The sequence below is a fragment of the Leucopleurus acutus genome (genome assembly GCF_964270905.1).
Source record: "Leucopleurus acutus genome assembly, chromosome: 12".
Lineage (NCBI taxonomy): Eukaryota > Metazoa > Chordata > Mammalia > Artiodactyla > Delphinidae > Leucopleurus > Leucopleurus acutus.
Window position 1 is genome coordinate 49,762,931 of NC_139154.1, and position 16,742 is coordinate 49,779,672.

The 16,742-nt window shown below is 38.9% G+C and overlaps 1 protein-coding gene across 1 annotated transcript in view; it reads left to right on the top strand.

The window, feature by feature from the left end:
- The window catches only part of SPDYA (speedy/RINGO cell cycle regulator family member A), a 31,641-nt gene that overhangs the window by 13,897 nt on the left and 1,002 nt on the right, over positions 1 to 16,742 (top strand). The window contains exon 5 of the mRNA XM_082851493.1: positions 3,509 to 3,806. Within this exon, the coding sequence (XP_082707619.1) occupies positions 3,509 to 3,806 (298 nt within the window). The remainder of the gene's footprint in view (positions 1 to 3,508; positions 3,807 to 16,742) is intronic.

The window sequence follows — 16,742 nt, forward strand, 5'->3', positions numbered from 1 at the left end:
CTAAGCCCATGTGCCACAACTACTGAAGCCCGCATGCCTCGAGCCCGTGCTCTGCAGCAAAGAGAAGCCACCGCAATGAGAAGCCTGTGCACCACAACGAAGAATAGCCCCCACTCGCCGCAACTAGAGAAAGCCCGTGTGCAGCAACAATGCAGCCAAAAATCAATAAAATTTAAAAAAACAATTATTTTTATTTTTTGGATGTTGGGGGTAGGAATTTATTAATTTATTTATTTTTGCTGTGTTAGGTCTTCGTTTCTGTGCGAAGGCTTCCTCTAGTTGTGGCAAGCGGGGGCCACTCTTCATCGCGGTGCACGGGCCTCTCACTATCGCGGCCTCTCTTGTGGAGCACAGGCTCCAGACGCGCAGGCTCAGTACTTGTGGCTCATAGGCCTAGTTGCTCCGCGGCATGTGGGATCCTCCCAGACCAGGGCTCGAACCCGTGTCCCCTGCATTAGCAGGCAGATTCTCAACCACTGCGCCACCAAGGAAGCCCTCCAAAAAATAATTCTTTACCGAGCTCACCTAGCACTGACCCTTATCCAGATAGATAAGCTAGATAAAGATAAGATCTTTTTTTTTTGGTTGTTCCAACCAGGTACATTTGAATCATGTTGGTGTACAGAAAAAGAAATTACCTAGTAGATTTTATCCTGTTCTCTTAAGTATTCATTTAACAGCTAATTTATGAGTAAGACACTAAGTTCAGTGTTGTGGAGGTTTATTATAAAGAAGTATTACATCATCCTTGCCCTGAAGTTTGCTGCATTATAGTAGCAAGACATGCTGTTAGAAATTTAGTTTTCTATGCATTTGTTATTAAGAGTCCAGTACTGGCATACTGTCAACCCATTTTTTAGTCACATATCCTAAAATAAACTCAAGTTATGATAGTAGCCACAAACTGGCTTACAGTAATTATACTGTACACTTGCATTGTGCTTTACAAATTTATATTTTCATATAAATTATCTTCTTATCCTTACAAAAATACTTGTGAGGACCAAGGAGGTTGAGATTTACTCAAGATCATATATCAGTTAAGTGGCAGAGCCAGAACTTGACTTCACATCTAATGGCTTCCCAGTGTTCTGTTTTCTCTGACATCTAGCCTCCATCTCTTATGTTGGTTAGTTTAGAAAGTGCACTTATATCTATTATGTTATCTCAGGAATTAAATAGCATAATAGGTAAGTGTGCATGCATTTTTCTAGGTGGGTTAACGTGGAGAGACTACGATGTCTAGCTTATTGCAGAAAGAACAGTACCAAATCTTCTATATTGTGCCCTTTACTTCATATTTCCCTCTGCTCTTTTCACTAGACTTTGCTATATAGGATTCCTACAAAAACCATATTGCTGAAGGCTCCTAATGTTAGTGGCCTCTAATTCTTAAATATTTTCATCTATCATTAAAAAATATTTAATGACTGCATAATATTGTGGAGAAGGCATTTGAAAGCAGTGTATGAGAAACTATTCCTGTCCAGAGGGGGCTTTCGGCAGAATAGGTTACATGCATAAAAAGGTACATCTGGGGCTTCCCTGGTGGCGCAGTGGTTGAGAGTCCGCCTGCCGATGCAGGGGACACGGGTTCATGCCCCGGTCCGGGAAGATCCCACATGCCGTGGAGCGGCTGGGCCTGTGAGCCATGGACGCTGAACCTGTGCGTCCGGAGCCTGTGCTCCGCAATGGGAGAGGCCACAACAGTGAGAGGCCCGCGTACCGCAAAAAAAAAAAAAAAAAAAGGTACATCTGAGTGCTAACATTTACATGCTGAGTCCTAATATAGCATTAATAATAAAACAAGAAAATCTGAAAGCTGGAGTTTCTAGAAAGGTGGGACTTATGTTGGGCATTGAAGGAAAAGAAATACTAAGACAAATAAAGGGAAAGGACATTCCAGACATGAGCAATAAAAACAGAAATATTGAGAAAAATAGTAGATAAATATGGAAGGAATAAGAAAATTTGATATTCTACTTCCTCACCTTGGGTATCTCTGCACCTAGTTTTACATTGGCATAGAAATGTGTATATTTAGAGTTAATATCTTTATTTACTTCTACCTTTTAAAAGATATATAACTTTATTACATGTCTTTGGTTGAAAACTGTTTTGAAGGATTTAAGAAGTAGATTATAAAATCAATCCAATCCTAAAGTACACTTTAAAAATTAGGGTTGCTAGTATTCTTTATGCATTGTCTTGGGGGAGGCACAATAACCCTATTTTCTGAGGGAATCAGCTTTAATCTGGGGGTTTTAAGGTTGTCATTCTTAACAGCAAAAGCCTTCTTTCCAAACAAAATTTTACACACAATCCCCCAAATTGAGGTCCTCCACCTGCTGTGTCTTCCCTTAGCCCCCCCTGCGACCCCTAATGTTGTCTGTGAAGCCTAGGGCTCCTCAAACCAGTTTGAAAATCACTCGTCTAGGCAATTAATAAAGCACTGTCTGTCTTTTTTGAATAATAATTTTGTCTAGATACTTGAATAAAATAATTTTTTTAAAGCACTGTCTAGCTCTCAAATTCTACAATTCTCATTTACCTTGGGTCACTGATAACTGCAACTAAACATTTTTGCTTAGAAGTAACATTCTAACATTCTGTTTAGAAGTTTTAGACACCATGAGGTCAGCAGGTAGGTACACTTCGCTAGCTTGTCTTAAATGGCCATCATTCGCCAGATGTTTACTATGTGATAAGGATTTTACACATATTTAACCTTCAGGACAATCCTATGAGGCAGATGGTATCCCCAGTTTTCCATATGAAGATATTGAGGCTCAGAAAGGTTAAGTAACTTGCAAAGTATCATACAACTAGGAAGTGGCAGAGCCAGAATAAGAAACTAAGTCTATCCTGACTCTAAAGGCAGTGTGTTCTCTAACCGACCTTAGAGAACAATGCCTGAGAGGTAGTGTGGAATCTTGAGTACTTTCTGAATAATCCCTCATCTAATCCTTGCAACAACCCTCTGCAATAGACACCATTATTCTCTCCATACCACAGACAAGAGAATAGGAACCGAGGGGTTAAGCACCTTACCTGTGTTTTCATTCACCATACCTCTTGCTGTGATTGCAAACATGTTAAGATTAGCCTAACATACATAGCTGGAAACCTCAATTAAAAATATTGTTTTCAACCCAGTACATTCCAGAGAATTATGTATTGTTTTGGACTAACTGTATTATTTTTCCCAAACCTATAATATCCAGAATTGAAAAACCTGGAAGGTTGCTTCAGTTCTATTCCCTGTTTGAAATAATTTAAATACTTTGTCAATTATTATCTTACGGATCCAAGCAATGAATCACTTTATAGGTAATATTGCCTTATCTGGAAATGCTTTTTTTCTAAAAAAAAAAAAAAAAAAAAAATCGGTGACAGATTTTTAGATCTAGTTTTACAGGTAGCTTGTTCTTGATTTATAATTTTTGTTCTTAATTTTACTAAATTTTAAAATCTTATTAAAATTCTAAAAGAAAGCTTTCCACCATAGGTTATGGCCATTGCTCCAACCCATTATATATGGCAACGAGAACGCTCTGTGCATCACAGTGGAGCTGTTAGAAACTACCACAGAGATGAAGTTCAACTGCCCCGGGGACCTAGTGCCACACCGGTAGATTGTTCACTCTGTGGTAGAAAAGGAAGATACGTTAGACTGGGATTGTCTTCATCATCATCTTCATCCAGTGATACAGTAGAGGTGGTGGAGAAACATTCTCAGAAATCACACAACTCATTCCCAATGGACATAATAGTTGATCCTTCTCAAGCTTATAGCTGTTTTCAAGGTATGACTTAAGAGATATGTCAGAATTAGATCTATGAATGTTATTAATAAATCCAAGTTATCTATTGACCAGTAGTCCTTATAGGCAGGAGGACATAATTATTTATATACTACAACAATATGAGTTAAAGTAGTATTGAAAGTTTTCCCCTTTTCAAGTACTACTTTTTGTCTTGGTATTGTTTTGTGGTAGCTTACCTAAACTAAGAGATTTTTAATGCGACTTTTGTTAAACTGAAACCTAATTCACCATAGATCTCAAGTATTTTAAGAGCCTGAAGCATTTTCTTTGAAATGTTTATTTTATTCAAAAGAAGTTTTAAGAAGAGAATAAATTTACTTGTAATCTCACCATGCAGCTTTATCAGTAATTAACTATTGGTTTCTTTTACACACTTTTTAAAATTGGGATAAAACTGACATATAACACTGTATTAGTTTTAGGTGTATAACATAATGATTAACACAATAAATTTAGTTAACATCCATCACCACACAGTTATGGTTTTTTTTCTTGTGATGAGAACTTTTAAGATACACTCTCTTAGCAACTCTCAAATACACAATCTTGTTAACTTATACAATCTTGTTAACTACAGTCACCATGCTGTAGATTATATCCCCAGAACTTATTTATCTCATTACTGGAAATTTGTACTTTCCACTACCTTCACCCACTCCCCCAGCTCTCCCCGCCTCCTCTGGCAACCACCATTTGGTGGTGTATCTATGAGTTCAGGTTTTTAAATTTATTTTTAATTTTTGTTTAATATTTATTTATTTAGGCTGTGTCGGGTCTTAGTTGCAGCGTGTGGGCTCTTCGTTGCGGCAGGCAGGCTTCTCTCTAGTTGTGGTGCACAGGCTCCAGAGTGCGCAGGCTCAGTCGCCCCGTGACATGTGGGATCTTAGTTCCCTGACCAGGGATCGAACCCATGTCCCCTGCATTGGAAGGTGGATTTGTAACCACTGGACTACCAGGAAAGTCCTGAGTTCAGCTTTTTTTAGATTTCACATATTATAAGTGAGATCACACAGTATTTGCCTTTCTCTGTCTCACTTATTTCACTTAGCACAATGCCCTCAAGTTCCATCCGTGTTGTCACAAATGGCAGGATTTCCTTCTTTTTTAAGATATATATAGATAGATAGATAGATAGATATAGATATAGATAGATAGATATAGATCGATATATAGATATAGATAGATAAAAAGATAGTCACATTTTCTTTATCCATTCATCCACTGATGGACACTTAAGTTGTTTCCGTTTCATGTCTTGACTATTGCAAATAATGCTGCACTGAACATAGGTGTGAGTGTGCAGGTATATTTTCAAGATAGTGATTTTGTTTCCTTCAGATAATACCTAGAAGTGGAATTGCTGGAACATATGGTAGTTCTATTTTTAACTTTTTTAGGAACCGCCATACTGTTGTACATAGTGGCTGCATCCAACAGTGCACAAGTGTTCCCTTTCTCCACATCCTCACCAACTTGTTATTTCTTAACAGCCATTCTAACAGGTGGGAGATGATATCTCATTGTGGTTTTAATTTGTATTTCCCTACTAATTAGTGATGTTGAACACCTTTTCATGTACCTGTTGGCCACTTGTATGTCTTCTTTGGAAAAATGTCTATTCATTTCCTCTGCCCATTTTTTTTTTTTTTTTCTTTTGCGGTACGCGGGCCTCTCACTGTTGTGGTCTCTCCCGTTGCAGAGCACAGGCTCCGGACGCGCAGGCTCAGCAGCCATGGCTCACGGGCCTAGCCGCTCCGTGGCATGTGGGATCTTCCTGGACCAGGGCACGAACCCGTGTCCCCTGCATCAGGCAGACTCTCAACCACTGAGCCACCAGGGAAGCCCTGACCATTTTTTAATTGGATTTTTTTTTCTGTTGAGTTGTATGAGTTCTTTATATATTTTGGATATTAACCCCCTTGTCAGATACATGATTTGCAAATATTTTCTCCCATTTGGTAGGTTGCCTTTTCATTTTGTTGATGGTTTCCTATACTGTACAGAAGCTTTTTAGTTTGATGTAGTCCCACTGTTTATTTTTGCATTTGTTGCCTTTGCTTTTGGTGTGAAATCCAAACAACAGTTGCCAAGACCAATGTCAAGGACCTTACCCACTGTTTCTTCTAGGAGTTTTGTGGTTTCAGGTCTTACATTCAAGTCTTTAATCCATTTTGAATTAATTTTTGTGCATGGTGAAAGATAGTGGTCCAGTTTCATTCTTTCACATGTGGCTGTCCAGTTTTTCCAACCCCATTTATTGAAGAGACTATCTTTTCCCAATATATTTTTGACTTCTTTATCATAAATTAACCATATGTGTGCGTTTATCTCTGGGCTCTCCATTCTGTTCCACTGATCTACGTGTCTGTTTTTATGCCAATACCATACTGTTTTGGTTACTATAGCTGTGTAATACTATACACTTTTCTATTTCTATTTTCAAAAATAGAACCATAATGTATCTATGCTTGCTTTTTTTTTTCACTTCCCATAAAGCATTTCCCGATGTCATTATTTAGTCTTTGAAAACCTGATTTTTAGTCATGACATGCTATAAGTACCACAATTTATTTGCATATTTCTGTTTTGTTGGGATTTAAGTGGTTTTGAACAATGGTATTTTATATTAATTTGAAAATAATCGCATGAACTGGAAATACTTTGTCAACCACACCCTAATTTTCATTTAAATTATTATTTATAAAGGTTGAGTACTTCTCTGACATTTCTCGATTTGAAACAGAACCAGAATGACATTCTACCAGCAGTGATCCTTTTTACTTCTTATAATGACTTTGTCCCAGATTTTCACCCATCTGAAGATGGGACTGGCAGATTTCTTATGGTTCTCCCTAATTCTATAATGAGACTCACATTATTTCAGAGTTTCACCTATTTATTTTTACCACATTCTTATGAGATTAGCAGTGGCTACTGAAGTTTTACTGAGAAACTAGACTCTTAAGACTCCTGAAGGTAGGGGTCTTGCCTATTTCTGTTCCATTCCCTGGCCATAGTAATCACTGAACAAATTTGACTGACAGTATAGTCTCTTCCCTTGTAACACCTCCAAGCATTTTTATTTGTTCACTCATATTTGAAAGTAAATAGGGTCTATCATAGGCTAAATGATAAGAGTTTCCTTTTAGCATCCTTCCCCTCTCTCCTAGCCCCTTTGCCTACAGTCTTTGATCCTCATAACAGGTAAGATTTACTAGATATTTAAAATGTTCCATGCAATGTGTTAAGGATTTTACATTCATAACCTCACTTAATATTCACAGCCAACCCCAAGGTAAATACTAGTATCTCCACTTTGTACATAAGGAAACAGAGGCTTAGAGAGGTTAAATCATTTGCCCAAGATGACTGAGAGAGTGACACTTGAACCCCGGTTTGACTCTACTACAACCTGAATTCCTGTGATGCTTTGCTACCCCCTTTGATGAAATCCTGCCTTCAGTAGTGAAAATAAGCTGCCACAGAAGTCTTCTAGCAGATTGCTAAGGACTAAAGAATTGGTGAAAGCATTAAGAACGAAGTCCCTGGCCCTGAACCAAGATGGCGGAGTAGAAGGACGTGCTCTCACTCCCTCTTGTGAGAACACCAGAATCACAACTAGCTGCTGGACAATCATTGACAGGAAGACACTGGAACTCACCAAAAAAGATACCCCACATCCAAAGACAAAGGAGAACCCACAATGAGACAGTAGGAGGGGCGCAATCACAGTAAAATCAAACCACTTAACTGCTGGGTGGGTGACTCACAAACTGGAGAACACTTATACTACAGAAGTCCACCCACTGGAGTGAAGGTTCTGAGCCCCACGTCAGGCTTCCCAACCTGGGGGTCGGGCAACGGGAGGAGGAATTCCTAGAGAATCAGACTTTGAAGGCTAGCGGGATTTGATTGCAGGACTTCAACAGGACTCGGGGAGAAAGAGACTCCACTCTTGGAGGGCACACACAAAGTAGTGTGCGCATTGGGACCCAGGGGAAGGAGCAGGGACCCCAGGGGAGACTGAACCAGACCTACCTGCTAGTGTTGGAGGGTCTCCTGCAGAGGTGGGGGGTGGCTGTGGCTCACCATGGGGACAAGGACACTGGCAGCATAAGTTCTGGGAAGAACTCCTTGGAGTGAGCCCTCCCAGAGTCTGCCATTAGCCCCACCAAAGAGCCCAGGTAGGCTCCAGTGTTGGGTTGCCTCAGGCCAAACAACCAACAGGGAGGGAACCCAGCCCCACCCATCAGCAGTCAAGCGGATTAAAGTTTTACTGAGCTCTGCCCACCAGAGCAACAGTCAGCTCTACCCACCACCAGTCCCTCCCATCAGGAAACTTGCACAGGCCTCTTAGATAGCCTCATCCACCAGAGGGCAGACAGCAGAAGCAAGAAGAACTACAATCCTGCAGCCTGTGGAACAAAAATCACATTCAGAGAGAGACAGACAAGATGAAAAGGCAGAGGGCTATGTACCACATGAAGGAACAAGATAAAACCCCAGAAAAACAACTAAATGAAGTGGAGATAAGCAACCTTCCAGAAAAAGAATTCAGAATAATGATAGTGAAGATGATCCAGGACCTCGGAAAAAGAATGGAGGCAAAGATCGAGAAGATGCAAGAAAAGTTTAACAAAGACCTAGAAGAATTAAAGAACAGAGATGAACAATACAGTAACTGAAATGAAAAATACACTAGAAGGAATCAGTAGCAGAATAACTGAGGCAGAAGAACGGATAACTGACCTGGAAGACAGAGTGGTGGAATTCACTGCTGTGGAACAGAAAAAAGAAAAAAGAATGAAAAGAAATGAAGACAGCCTAAGAGACCTCTGCAACAACATTAAACACAACAACATTTGCATTATAGGGGTCCCAGAAGGAGAAGAGAGAGAAAAAAGACCAGAGAAAATATTTGAAGACATTATAGTCGAAACCTTCCCTAACACAGGAAAGGAAATAGCCACCCAAGTCCAGGAAGTGCAGCGAGTCCCATATAGGATAAACTCAAGGAGGAACACACCGAGACACATAGTAATCAAATTGGCAAAAATTAAAGACAAAGAAAACGTATTGAAAGCAGCAAGGGAAAAATGACAAATAACATACAAAGGAACTCCCATAAGGTTAACAGCTGATTTCTCAGCAGAAACTCTACAAGCCAGAAGGGAGTGGCATGATATACTTAGAGTAATGAAAGGGAAGAAACTACAGCCAAGATTACTCTACCCGGCAAGGATCTCATTCAGATTCTATGGAGAAATCAAAAGCTTTACAGATAAGCAAAAGCTAAGAGAATTCAGCACCACCAAACCAGCTCTACAACAAATGCTAAAGGAACTTTTCTAAGTGGAAAACACAAGAGAAGAAAAGGACCTAAAAAACAAGCCTAGGGCTTCCCTGGTGGCGCAGTGGTTGAGAGTCCGCCTGCCGATGCAGGGGACGCGGGTTTGTGTCCCAGTCCGGGAGGATCCCACATGCCGCAGAGCGGCTGGGCCCGTGAGCCATGGCCGCTGGGCCTGCGCGTCCGGAGCCTGTGCTCCACTGCGGGAGAGGCCGCAGCAGTGAGAGGCCCGCGTACTGCAAAAAAAAAAAAAAAAAAAAAAAAAAACAAGCCTAAAACAATTAAGAAAATGGTTATATGAACATACATATCGATAATTACCTTAAATGTAAATGGATTAAATGCTCCAATCAAAAGACACAGGCTGGCTGAATGGATACAAAAACAAGACCCATATATATGCTGTCCACAAGATACCCACTTCAGACCTAGGGACACATACGAATGAAAGTGAGGGGATGGAAAAAGATAGTCCATGCAACTGGAAATCAAAAGAAAGCTGAAGTAGCAATACTCATATCAGAAAAAATAGACTTTAAAATAAAGAATGTTACAAGAGACAAGGAAGGACACTACATAATGATCAAAGGATCAATCAAAGAAGAAGATATAACAATTATAAATGTATATGCACCCAACATAGGAGCACCTCAATACATAAGGCAACTGCTAGCAGCTATAAAAGAGGAAATCGACAGTAACACAGTACTAGTGGGGGACTGTAACACCTCACTTACACCAATGGACAGATCATCCAAAATGAAAATAAATAAGGAAACACAAGCTTTAAATGACACAATAGACCAGATAGATTTAACTGATATTTATAGAACATTCCATCCAAAAACAGCAGATTACACTTTCTTCTCAAGTGTGCACGAAACATTCTCCAGGATAGATCACATCTTGGGTCACAAATCAAGCCTCAGTTAATTTAAGAAAACTGAAATCATATCAAGCATCTTTTCTGACCACAACGCTATGAGATTAGAAATGAATTACAGGGAAAAAACCGTAAAAAAGACACACACACGTAGAGGCTAAACAATACGTTACTAAATAACCAAGAGATCACTGAAGAAATCAAAGAAGAAATCAAAAAATACCTAGAGACAAATGACAATGAAAACACGACGATCCAAAACCTATGGGATGCAGCAAAAGCAGTTCTAAGAGGGAAGTTTATAGCTATACAAGCCTACCTCAAGAAACAAGAAAAATCTCAAACAATCTAACCTTACACCTAAAGGAACTAGAGAAAGAAGAACAAACAAAACCCAAAGTTAGCGGAAAGAAAGAAATCATAAAGATCAGAGCAGAAATAAATGAAATGGAAACAAAGAAAACAATAGCAAAGATCAATAAAACTAAAAGCTGGTTCTTTGAGAAGATAAAGAAAATTGATAAACCAATAGTCAGACTCATCAAGAAAAAGAGGGAGAGGACTCAAATCAATAAAATTAGAAATGGGCTTCCCTGGTGGTGCAGTGGTTGAGAGTCCGCCTGCCGATGCAGGGGACGCGGGTTCGTGCCCAGGTCCAGGAAGATCCCACATGCTGCGGAGCAGCTAGGCCCGTGAGCCATGGCCGCTGAGCCTGCGCGTCCGGAGCCTGTGCTCCGCAACGGGAGAGCCCACAATAGTGAGAGGCCCACGTACCGCAAAAAAAAAAAAAAAAAAAAAAAGAAATGAAAAAGGAGAAGTTACAACAGACACTGCAGAAATACAAAGCATCCTAAGAGACTACTACAAGCAACTCTATGCCAATAAAATGGACAACCTGGAAGAAATGGACAAATTCTTAGAAAGGTATAACTTCCCAAGACTGAACCAGGAAGAAATAGAAAATATGAACAGACCAATCACAAGTCACGAAATTGAAACTGTGATTAAAAATCTTCCAACAAACAAAAGTCTAGGACCAGATGGCTTCACAGGTGAATTCTATGAAACATTTACAGAAGAGCTAACACACATCCTTCTCAAACTCTTCCAAAGAACTGAGGAGGAAGGAACACTCCCAAACTCATTCTATGAGGCCACCATCACCCTGACACCAAAACCAGAAACAGATACTACAAAAAAAGAAAATTATAGACCAATATCACTGATGAATATAGATGCAAAAATCCTCAACAAAATACTAGCAAGCAGAATCCAACAACACATTAAAAGGATCATACACCATGATCAAGTGGGATTTATCCCAAGGATGCAAGGATTCTTCAATATATGCTAATCAATCAATGTGATACACCATATTAACAAATTGAAGAATAAAAACCATAGGATCATCTCAATAGATGCAGAAAAAGCTTTTGAGAAATTCAACACCCATTTATAATAAAAACCCTCCAGAAAGTGGGCATAGAGGGAACCTACCTCAACATAATAAAGGCCATCTATGACAAACCCACAGCAAACGTCATTCTCAATGGTGAAAAACTGAAAGCATTTCCTCTAAATCAGGAACAAGACAAGGATGTCCACTCTTGCCACTCTTATTCAACATAGTTTTGGAAGTCCTAGCCATGGCAATCAGAGAAGAAAAAGAAATAAAAGGAATACAAATTGGAAAAAAAGAAGTAAAACTGACACTGTTTGCAGATAACATGATACTATACATAGAGAATCCTAAAGATGCCACTAGAAAACTACTAGAACTAATCAATGAATTTGGTAAAGTTGCAGCATACAAAATTAATGCACAGAAATCTCTTGCATTCCTCTACACTAATGATGAAAAATCTTAAAGAGAAATTAAGGGAACACTCCTATTTACCATAGCAACAAAAAGAATAAAATACCTAGGAATAAACCTACCTAGGGAGACAAAAGACCTGTATGCAGAAAACTATAAGACACTGATAAAAGAAATTAAAGATGATACCAACAGATGGAGAGATATACCATGTTCTTGGATTGGAAGAATCAGTATTGTGAAAATGACTATACTATCCAAAGCAATCTACAGATTCAATGCAATCCCTATCAAATTACCAATGGCATTTTTTACAGAACTAGAACAAAAAAATCTTAAAATTTGTATGGAGACACAAAAGACCCCGAATAGCTGGAGGAATCAGACTCCCTGACTTCAGACTATACCACAAAGCTACAGTAATCAAGACAATATGGTACTGGCACAAAAACAGAAACACAGATCAATGGAACAAGATAGAAAGCCCAGAGATAAACCCACGCACCTATGGTCAACTAATCTATGACAAAGGAGGCAAAGATATACAATGGAGAAAAGAAAGCCTCTTCAATAAGTCGTGCGGGGAAAACTGGAGAGCTATATGTAAAAGAATGAAATTAGCACACTACCTAACACCATACACAAAAATAAACTCCAAATGAATTAAAGAGTTATAAATGTAAGACCAGACACTATAAAACTCTTAGCGGAAAACATAGGAAGAACACTCTTTGACATAAATCACAGCAAGATCCTTTTTGACCCACCTCCTAGAGTAATGGAAATGAAAACAAAAATAAACAAATGGGACCTAATGAAACTTCAAAGCTTTTGCACAGCAAAGGAAACCATAAAGAAGACAAAAAGACAACCCTCAGAATGGGAGAAAACATTTGCAAACAAATCAACAAAGGATTAATCTCCAAAACATATAAACAGCTCATGCAGCTCAATATTAAACAAACAACCCAACCCAAAAATGGGCAGAAGACCTAAATAGACATTTCTCCAAAGAAGACATACAGATGGCCAAGAAGCACATGAAAAGCTGCTCAAGATCACTAATTATTACAGAAATGCAAATCAAAACTACAATGAGGTATCACCTCACACCAGTTAGAATGGGCATCATCAGAAAATCTACAAACAACAAATGCTGGAGAGGGTGTGGAGAAAAGGGAACCTTCTTGCACTGTTGGTGGGAATGTAAATTGATACAGCCACTATGGAGAACAGTATGGAGGTTCCTTAAAAAACTAAAAGTAGAATTACCATATGATCCAGCAATCCCACTACTGGGCATATACCCAGAGAAAACCATAATTCAAAAAGACACATGCACCCCAATGTTCATTGCAGCACTATTTACAATAGCCAGGTCATGGAAGCAACCTAAATGCCCATTGACAGACGAATGGATAAAGAAGATGTGCTACATATATACAATGGAATATTACTCAGCCATAAAAAGGAATGAAATTGGGTCATTTGTTGAGACGTGGATGGATCTAGAGACTGTCATACAAAGTGAAGTAAGAAAGAAAAAAACAAATATCGTATATTAATGCATATATGTGGAACCTAGAAAAATGGTACAGATGAACCGGTTTGCAGGGCACAAATTGAGACACAGATGTAGAGAACAAACGTATGGACACCAAGGAGGGAAAGCCGCAGGCAAGTGGTGGTGGTGGTGGGATGAATTGGGCGATTGGGATTCACATGTATCCACTTATGTGTAGAAAATTGATGACTAATAAGAACCTGCTGTATAAAAAAATAAATTAGATTAAACAAACAAAAAAAAGAACAAAGTCCCTGATGAAAGGTTGTATGGAGTGAACTGGGAGAGAATTCCAACCATAATTTGAACACATATTTAACGAAAGCAGAACAGAAGCACTTATATTTTATTCAAACTAATGCCTTATATATCAAAAGTAGTCACACCCTATGTTTAGGCTTTGATATTTCAATGGGAAATCAGAGTGCACCCAGGGTGTAAGGGGCTCTGCTAGTCAGCTTGCTTCGAGGAAAAAAAGGAAAGCAGGTCTTTGAGGGATTTTGGGTGAAAAGTGGGGCACTTGACTTAGGGCAGTTGTAAATGGAACTGTGCTTTCTTCCTGTCCCTGGATGAAAGCCCTGACACCCTGGTTTAGGATATATAGGTCCTTTATAGGAAGAAATAAGTATTTACTCATTTGTGTTTTGTTCTGAGTGGGAATTCAAGGTTAAATGTAAAACCTATTGTTTCAGGATGACAGAGGGTAGGCAATACAAAGAAAAATTATTGGTCATACATACACTTGACCAATAAACGTTTACATTCATTTTCCCTCAGTAGGCTTAACAAGTCAGTGGGCTAACGGGGGGTGGAGAGGATTAAGGGTAACATGGTATTATCAGGAACAGTGGTCTCTTACTGCCTCAGCAGCTGTTTTGATGCTCAGTAAATGGCCTCTACCAGCAAAACTTTCTTCCTCCAGTCTATATAAGGTGGTTGGAATCACCTAAGGTTTGTGGCTACAGACAACTCAATTCATTCTCCAGGAGAAACACAAAGAGCTGATGCTCTGCTTAGGCTTTTATGATAAAACTTACCAATAGCTGGTATCGATGCTTCCATCCTTCTTTCAAACGCAAGCAACTTCTTGCTTTTCAGGTTAAAAACATGTTTTTCTGCCTTAAGATTTTTTCTCAAAACAACACGTTCAATGAACAAGTTTTACATAAACATGTTTATGACATTTACTAAGAATAAAATAGTTGATTTTGATAAGGTTGTGGGAGATAGATAGATGGGAGATAGATGAGAGGGATGAGATAGATGAGGCATTCTTTACAAACTTACATGCATCACAATCACCAATCACGTGCTAGCCACCTTATGAAGGTAGTCTCATTTAACACCTGACCCCCCACAAGAAATCCTGAAGTGCCACTATGACATTCATTTTACTGATGAAGAAACAAACTCAGAAAAGTCACAGCTGCAAAGTAAAACAGCAACAATGAAAACAGCAAGATGAGAACCCAGTTCTATCTGAATAGACAGCACATTTTTATACTTACTGAACTATATTGTTTCTCTTTACCTTATGCTGTCTTAACCTAGGCTAGTATATCTGAGACATGGGTACATATTATTATGTATTATCTGAGGACTCCCCAGATTTTAGAGTGAAGCCAAGGGAAAAAAGCAGTATACCAAACCTTAGTCCTGGGTCACGCAGGCAGGCACAAGACATTCCATTATGCAATCTAAAACCAAATAATTTTTCCTCAGAAATAAATCCTTCTCTGAACTTCCTTATTTACTTTTGTCATTACCACTGTTCTAGTCATCCCAATTTAAAATCCTTAACGAAGGCATAATCAGGGCTTATAAATTAATGATGTGATAAGGGCAATGCTAACTATATGGTCAACATTTATGAGCACAAAAGATTTCAGAATCAATTCTGTAGGGTGAGAGACATAGTGAAGGCTGTTCCAAGGAAGTTATTTATGAGCTGGGCTGAATCCTGTTTGCCCAGAGAAATAAGGCAAACAGTAGTTGTTTGCCTGAACAGTAGATGAAAGTTTGAATACATATAGCTTCTCTCCCTCTACATCCAATGAACCACCAGCTTATCTGGTTCTTCCTTCACAATATTTTTTTACACTTGCCCCTTTTCCACCCCTCATAGTTGTATATTAATACAGATTACCTCATAGTTGTATACTATGTATTACTATGACATTTCTGATTTAATATTTTCCTTCCTTTAAATACTCAGACACCACTAACAGACTAACTTTAAAAAGTATCTGCTTTTACATGACCATGGAAACTTCAGAAGTTCCCTACTGACTCTGAAGTATAAAGTTTAAACTCAAAGTCTTCCACAACCTGCGAGCTATATACTTAAATTTCCCCCTAGAACAACCAAGTCAGCAGATGAAATAACACCTGATCCAGTGTAAGCTTCAAGCCATCAGCAAACTTTTACTGATTTACTGGGTGGAAAAGTCAGGGCCTTTGGAAGTTACTGGGAAGACAGCTGTGAACCACTCACAAATCTCTAGGAGTTTATATTATGGTAAATGAGAACCAGAAATGAACATAGAAAGCTAACTTTAGAAGAAGGCACCTGTCCCACAAGCCAGATTATAAACATGCTTAGTGTTCAATGGAGAGATGGATAAAGGGCTTAAGCTGGACTTTGATTAACTATATAAATAAATGTTTATTTGCTTATATAGTTTGGTTTTCAACTCATTATTAGAATGGACACTGTTAGCTCTTGTTCAGTTCAGCATCTACTGAGCATAGTGTACTGAACAGAAGCCATTCTACATGAAATAGGAGAAGGCACAACTTTTCTTTGCTCTTAAGTCAGCCCCTTCTCCAAGAAGTACAATTAGGGCCTGCATTCAAAACAATAAATGAAGGACAGAATTTCACTAGTAGTTAAATAGAAAGGCAGAAGAAAGGGGAGTATTCCATGATGGAATCTACAAATATACATCAGAGCGTCTATAGATCTGGAAATGTTATGAAAACTTTAAAGCCATTATTATTGTATGAGTGTTCGAATACTTACCATTTAGAAATGGTACCAGAAGACTACTCCGCTTATGATTCAATCAGTTCTCCAGATGCAACCAGAGTGATTTTTTTCCAAAACACAGATCTAAGCATGTTACCACTTACTTCATGAAATCTTTCAATAGCACCCCATTTTTCTTAGGATAGACAAACTCCTTAACAGGTCTACAAGATCCTCCATGGCCTGACCCCTACCTATCTTTCAGTCAACCCCATCACTGGCCTTTTTTGTTCTCATTTTCCCTGCTGTAGTTAACTCTTACCTGCCCTTCAGGTCT